The 7,609-nt window shown below is 49.4% G+C and overlaps 1 protein-coding gene across 1 annotated transcript; it reads left to right on the forward strand.

The window, feature by feature from the left end:
• The first annotated feature begins 4,842 nt into the window (after positions 1-4,842).
• Ppp1r3g (protein phosphatase 1 regulatory subunit 3G) lies at positions 4,843-7,340 on the forward strand. Its single transcript, XM_021181123.2, has 2 exons — positions 4,843-4,934; positions 5,111-7,340. The coding sequence occupies exon 2, from the start codon at positions 5,568-5,570 to the stop codon at positions 6,600-6,602; it is 1,035 nt and encodes a 344-aa protein (XP_021036782.1). The 5' UTR covers positions 4,843-4,934; positions 5,111-5,567; the 3' UTR covers positions 6,603-7,340.
• The last annotated feature ends 269 nt before the right edge of the window (positions 7,341-7,609 follow it).

Here is a 7,609-nt window from a genome sequence, read left to right on the forward strand (position 1 = left end):
TTGTGCAAGTCTGGCTGGCTTTATAGTCACTAATGTAGATAAGGCTTGCCTCAAGCTTACAGCGATCTTCTGCCTCTGCCTTCTGAGTGCTGGGGTTAAAGGTGTGGGCTACCACACCTGAACTTTCACCTTATAAATGGAAGCAAGACCTCTCTCTGAACCCAAGGCTCACAGATTTCAGCTATACTGAGTAGCCAGCTTGCTTTGGGGATCCTCTGTCTCTGCTGGGATTATAACAGCAGTCATATCTGCCAGGCTTTTACATGTGCTCTAGGGACCTGAACGCCAGTCTTTAAAGTTTCCTAGCAAGTTCTTTATCCACTGGGCCAGACCCCTCATGTACCACTTTAACAAAGAACAACTAGTGTGTCAGCCACCTCCTCCTCGTGTAGACTATTTAGGTTGAGCTTTTTTTTTTTTTTTTTACCTTATCATATAAATTAAAAGGACTAATATTGCTTAAGGACATAGTTGGAGTGACCCCTGCAGTTCTCCAGGTTGGAGTCGCTTTAAGGCAGCTGCTGTTAGTCACATTGGCCTCTGAGTTCCTTTGTCCTCTATGCACCCTCTCAGTTTGGAAGAGCAGAACAGGTTGTGAAATATCTGACATAATAGGCCTGCAGTCTGACTTTGGCAGTTGTAGGGCTCAGTATGACATTTGACCAAGTCAGGCTAGAGTTGGGTTTACTCACTCAGAACTTTTGTTGTGAGGCAGCGGAATCAGGTGAGCAGCTGAACTGTCCCAGGTTCCACAAGTGTGGCCTGTGACCTGACTAAAACATTTGGTGGTTTGGTTTGGTTTGGTTTGGTTTGAGGATGCCAGCCATGGGTTCAGCAACAGTGTGGTGTTGTAATTTTCTCTTGTCATTTTTGTTTTTAATGTGAAGGCGGGTTTTCTTTTTCTACTGACTTTCCTTGCATCAGCTGAGACTTGCCAGGCCTCAGCAGATGACCTCAGCTCCAGCCTTTTAGGTAGAGGCACAAGTTTAAGGTAAGCCTGGACTACATAGTGAACACTCTCCACCCTACAAAACAACAACAACAACAACAACAATGATAAAAATATAGAACAAAACAACAACAGCAATGATAAAAAAAATAGAACAAAACAACAACAACAACAATGATAAAAAAAAAATAGAACAAAACAACAAAAGAACAAAACTAGGAATCTGGAAGCCTGGCAGTAAATACTTTAGCAGCTGAGACATGTGGCCACGTGATGTTTGTGGTTGATCTAAGCACACACCTGTAGACCAGATAGATGGCTTAGTTTTTCACAAAGCTACTTTGCAGGTTGTATCACCATTTAGCTGCAGCTGCTCCCCAGTTTACAGTGGGGTTTGGTCCCAATACATCCACCCTATGCTGAAAATATCCTAAGTGGGAAAATACATTGACTACAGCTCGGCAGATGCCCACTTTGGTGCAGCAGTGTGGCCTATACCTGGTACCTGTTGTTTTCCCTAACAATCTTTGGAAATATTGAGAATCAAAATTGGAACTACAGTTTCTACTGAAGGTGTAACTTTCACATCATCATGAACTAAAATACAAAACAAAACCAAAAAAAAAACCCCCAAGAGTTGAACCATCTCTGTGTCAGAGACAATGTGTTTAAAGTCTGGGCCACCTGTCCCTGTCCCCATCCCAGAGAGAACGACTGACAGAAATGTCCTGTGTCCCACCAGCTCTGCCAGAGGACAGGTGTGCCGTTCAAGTCAGAGACTGACTGTGCCTTCCAGAGTATCCCCAAGTCCTCTTGATGGCTGAGTGAGGTGCTCCTGTCCTCTGCTCCTAAGGTCTTTCCTTGGTTTCTGGGGAGCAGACCAGAAACCTCTCATAGACCCTGCTCATCTTCATTCGCTCCACAGGTCCCTCCTTCTGCTTCTGCTTCTGCTTCTCAGAGTTGCTCAAAGCTCAGTCCAGACTTCCTGAGCAGCAGTAGTATGAGACCCGCAGTAGTATGAGAAAGCACATGAAGCTCCAGACTCACTTGCTTCATGAAGCACAAAATTTGGAGGCCAGGTATCTAAGCAACATACTAGTCTCCCACCAACTTTGCTGTAGATAACACCCCTGATGTGTGGGTCGTGATGATGATGATGGTTGCCTAGACTATTTTTTCGGGGGATAGAAGGCCACTTTTGTTGAAACCACTGACTTTTTAACATGGGCTTATTTGATGGACCATTTCTAGATATCATAGGACCAAAGTCTCCATTCTAGGATCAGGCTGATATCTCATTTTCTGAACATGTTTGTGTCCTGTGAGGATCAGATGCGTATTGTGTCACCTCCAGGAGCCTTTCCCCAAATCTTTAATCACTCTGGTATATCCATTTCTACGCCCCACCCTGTCCTTTGGGATGTGGATCTGAGACCTGGCCAAACTATGAATACACTCTATTTTGCAAAACATCATTTTAGTAACCAGCATCCTGCACCAGGGCAAAGAGTCCTGGTTATGTAGCAGGTACATTTCTGTCCCTAGTTGCTGATATGGACCTCCTAGGACTCAGCTCTAAGTGAAGGGGAATTATGTGCTTGCTATTTTGTTACAATCAAATATATTATAATATATATAATATATCAAAATTAGATAATATATTATATAACATATCAAATATTACATACATATAAGTGTATGAATATATATATTTTATCTGAGTGACTAATGAGGCTACTTAAACTGGGAGTCCTAGTGTCTTAGTTAGGGTTGTACTGCTGTGAAGAGACACCATGACCAAGGCAACCCTTATAAGGACAACATTTAGTTGGGGCTGGTGTACAGGTTCAGAGGGTCAGTTCATTATCATCAAAATAGGAGCATGGCAGCATCCAGGCAGGCATGGTGCAGGAGGAGATGAGAGTTCTACATCTTTATCTGAAGGCTGCTAGAAGATTGGCCTCCACATGGTAGGAGGAGGGTCTCATTACCCACCCCACAGTGACACACTTCCTCCAACATGGCCCCACCTCCTAAGAGAGCCACTCCCTGGGCCAAGTTTATTCAAACCACCACACCTTGGCAGCCAGATTAGCTGGTTACCAGAAAGAACCAGTGAATGGACACCAACCTCCATTCACAGGGGAGGCTAGAGCCTGAGTTCCAAAACTTTTGCAAGGATTGTCACACATTTTCACTTTATGCATGAACTCTGCCTTGTGCCCCTTCTGTTTGGCTCTTCCTAGTTGTATCTTACACAATAAGCCACGTGTTAGTAAGGGTTTCTTTGATTCTGTAAGCCATTCTAGTGAGTTACCAACTGCCACACCTCAGCAGAACATCTGTATTTTTCAGTTGACCAAATAGTGTGGTAACCTGAGCACCTTATTTGCATATTTGCATCTGGTTTATGGTGAGTTTTTCAGCCTTTAACTTGTGGCTCTGACACCATCTTCAGGTAGAACAGTGTCAGAATGGAACTGTTGGATACTCACCTGGGAATCAAAACATTGGCAGTAGACAAGGTACTGTCTGGGTGTGAGAATCTGTCCAAGTGAGGGAGACAATTCACTCCAACCTCAAAATCTCTTTGAAGTTCCTAGTCCATTTTTAAACTAGTCTGAGGCTGGGCAGAGGTGGTGTGCACCTTTAATCTCAGTGCTCGGGAGGCAGAGGCAGGCAGATCTCTGTGAGTTTAAGAGTGAATTCCAAGATAGCCAGCCCTATACACAGAAAAACCCTGTCTCGAAAAATCAAAGAAACAAACTAGTTTGTGAACATTATTCTTATTATCACAATATATCAATGTTTATCTACACATTTTTTTTAAAAAAAGTGTCCTGTGCTGTATGTAGATTTTGTAGATGCTGGAGGTGGGGGCTCTCTAAGTAGATCTGGATTGTGAGCCCCATACTGTCAGCTTCAGTATGTAGATATGGACACTGTACTGGACACTTAATGACTAGAAAGTCCCAGCCAAGGGACTGAGGGGCCCGTTCCTAAAAACACCTCTCTAGCTCAGGGTCTTTGGCCATAAAAATAATTTTCCAACTTCCTGGGGTCAAACCTGACCTTGCTTAGCTCAGCTCTGGGCCCTGAACAGACGTTCCCATCCTTTGTGTGCTACATACAGAGTTGGAGGGATGAAGTTTTGTGCACATAAGATCACATGGGAGGGACCCTCAGCCTCGGGGAGGTATGAGCAGCCTGTGAGTCCTCAGTAGATACTAAAATCAGTAACTATTGATGACTCCTTAGATTCTGCCACACCCTGCCCAGGGATTAAACCTTAGTTTAAAAGCCTGGGTAAAATAGCTTTGCTTTTTGTTCCTTGATTTGTGGACCAATATTTCTAAAACCCCAATTTTTAAAGTAAGTATACACACAGCCATGGTCAGGCAGTTAGTCACTTCTAAACGGTGATCCCCAGAGCCTGTCCTCAGCATCTCCCTGTTAGAAATTCTCTCAGAACTGCTTGGGACACCCTGAATCAGATATGGGGGGTGGGGTGGGGGATTGGAAGGTGGGCATGATATTTGGTGATGAAGTTACCAGTTGAAGCTTGATCAGGGCAAAGTTAGCCGTAAAGCAAAGGCACAGTACAATACTTTAGGAAGAATCCAGTGCCAGGATATAGTGAGATGTTCTCCCATTGGTCTTCTGGCAATTGGGTTTTGACCTACAACCCCCACAAGGCTTGACTGAGCCTTAGAGGGTCTGGGATCCTTGCGGAGGAGAGGCAGTCGCAGGCCAGGCGCAGGCCAAGGGAGAGGGGGGAATGCCTTCAAGTCTGAAGGAAGGCGCCTAGCCATGGAGGGAGGTGCCAGCCCTCTTCTTTGAGTACGGGGGGGGGGGTTGGGGGGGAACCTTGACGTGCTCTAGTGCTAGGCGCCAATGGCCACCGGGTGCTCTTGTCTGACTGCCTAGTGAGCTCCCGGTGGGTTCCTGCTCTGTCCCCGCTCAAGCGCAGCAGCAAGGTCACCAGGTAAGTAGATGGAAGCTGTGGCTTTGGCCTTCCAGCTTTTAGAACCACTGAGGGGGACAACTACACAGATGCGACCCCGGGACTCCAGAGGTTTCGGGGATACAGGATGAAAGGGAAGGGATGCACTTCCCTCGATTGCTTGCCTTAATGACATTCTCGTATCGCGGATTCCCTAGGCCAGTGACAGCCAGGACGTCTCCGCTGGGCGACAACCCTCCTCCGGAAGAATAACTTCACAGGCTGGAAAACTTTGTCTAGCTCTGAAAGTTGAGAGCTACCCCAGAGGTGATACAGACGCGCGTCGCAGCCGCGGGGTGGATCAAAGCTATCAGCTAGCCTAAGACCTTCAGAAATCCTAGTTTCCACTACGGACCTAGCTCTCAGGTGTTCTGGCTGTCGCGCCTCCCCGTCTTGGCCCTCCCCTTGGGATCTAGCCGCAGGCCAGCATCCTCCTCCCTCTTGGTCCCGGGCAGCCGCAGCTATAAGCTGGAGGTTCCAGGCCGAATTCGCTTTCTGCCAGGGTATCCAACAGCCGACACTATGCGCTCCTTCTGCTGCGGGAGTAGATAAAGTTTCCAGAGGACTCTCCGCGGTTCCCGCGGGACGAACCCCGGGGCCGGATCGGACACTGTCATGGAGCCCTCGGGAGAACAGCTACAAAGATCCGAGGCGTCCAGCTCTAAGTCTTCCGGAGACCCGCAATCCGCGGAGGAGCTGTCGGTCCCCGAGGTCCTTTGCGTGGAGAGTGGCACCTCTGAGACCCCGATCCCTGACACTCAGCTCCAGGACAGGCCCCTGTCGCCGCAGAAAGAGGCAGAACAGGAGGAGCTACAGGAATTTCGCCGCTCTCGTGCGCGCTCCTTCTCTTTGCCCGCAGACCCCATCCTGCAGGCAGCCAAGCTCCTGCAGCAGAGGCAGCAGGCGGGACAGCCCAGCTCAGAGGGTGGCGAGCCGGCTGGGGACTGCTGCTCCAAGTGTAAGAAGCGCGTGCAGTTCGCCGACTCCCTGGGACTGAGCCTGGCCAGCGTGAAGCACTTTAGCGAGGCCGAGGAGCCTCAGGTGCCCCCGTCCGTACTCTCCCGTCTCCACAGCTTCCCACTGCGCGCCGAGGACCTGCAGCAGCTCGGGGGGCTGCTGGCAGTGGCAACGATGCCTGATCCCCTCTTGGTACCCTGCACCCAGCTCCAACCCCACTTCCAGCTCCCGGAGCTGCTCGCTGCGGAGGAGCGTCTGCGGCGACAGCGAGTGTGCCTGGAGCGTGTGCAGTGCTCCCAGCCGCCCCGCGCCGAGGTGACCGGCTCTGGCCGGGTGATCAGTTGCCCTGGACCCAGGGCAGTGGCGGTGCGCTACACTTTCACGGAGTGGCGTACCTTTCTGGACGTGCCGGCCGAGCTGGACCCGGAGTCACTGGAGCCTCTGCCCCCATTGCAGTCGGGGGACTCTGGATCAAAGGCTGAGGATAGTGAGGAGGGGCCGGGCACCGAGCGTTTCCACTTCTCGCTGTGCCTGCCCCCGGGTCTGCAGCCCAAAGAAGGGGAGGATGCTGGCGCGTGGGGAGTCGCTATTCATTTTGCCGTCTGCTACCGCTGCGAACGGGGGGAATACTGGGACAACAACGAGGGGGCCAACTACACCTTGCGCTATGTGTGCTCCACAGACCCGCTCTGAGTTCGGGAACTTTGGAACTTGGAAAGAGGTTGGCCAGCAAGCAAGGGCTCCCGGGGATCCTTAGCTGAGCAACGCCAATTTCGCATTGACAGAGCTTGGAGCGATAGGAGCAAAATGTTAAACCATACATTCTCAGCGCAGATTCCCAGCAAGCTCTGGCAGTGTTCTCAGTGTTCTTCTCATCACTTCCACTGACCTTTCTACTCGAATCTTAGAATTCTCAGCCTGCATCCAAATAAGGAACATCGTCCTTTCCCAGGGAGAGGCTCTCTCCAAGAAAAGGGCTCTGGGACCCTGAACCTGTGACCTTGGGGATTTGTTTCTAACTTGAGACTTGGTCCTTACACCTTGATGAAAACCTGCAGGAGAAAGTCAAGGCAGCCCACCTCCACGTGGAAGCTTCACAGCCAGGCTTGATTTTCAGAAGGCTAGGAGGGCGTCAGCTTGTCCTTTTAACTAGGCTCTGGAAACACCTGCCCAGATTCGATGTATTTTCTTCCGTGATTGGATACAAATGTCTTTTAAGAAAGTAAAGGCCGCGTGAACATGTGTCCTCTCTGTGCTTCATGTTTTACCTTCCGAGGTTTTGGGGCGTCCGTTGTAGTCAGAGGATTCTCGGCTGATGACACGGCAGTGTGACAATTATGAAAGAACAGTACTAACACATTTTCTCATGACACGGAATAGTCCAAGTTCCCCACACTGGGAATAAAACTCCTTAAAATGTTTTGTAAAAAGTGTTCTGTCCCTTGCCATAGCAAAATGTTGGACGAATTAAAATGCCACAGGCCTTGGCTGTGAGTTGCAAGAGCCCATCACATCCGTACCAAACCCTTTTGTGCAGAGGAGCTGTCCCAGTCTCTGGGCCATTAGCAGTCAGAGATGCTGGGCTCTTGTAGGCTGCACTCCAAGTGCAGGGTTTAGGGGCTGAAAGTTGCCTTCCTCCTCTCAGAGGCACAAGGAGTGAAGAATCCGCGGCGTCAAAGATCACTCAGCAAGCGCTGTTC

The sequence above is a fragment of the Mus caroli genome, chromosome 13 (genome assembly GCF_900094665.2).
Source record: "Mus caroli chromosome 13, CAROLI_EIJ_v1.1, whole genome shotgun sequence".
NCBI classification, from domain to species: domain Eukaryota; kingdom Metazoa; phylum Chordata; class Mammalia; order Rodentia; family Muridae; genus Mus; species Mus caroli.

What these genes read in the sequence shown, in the direction of transcription:
- Ppp1r3g (XM_021181123.2), top strand. Translation starts at nt 5,568, where the DNA reads ATGGAGCCCTCGGGAGAACAGCTACAAAGATCCGAGGCGTCCAGCTCT.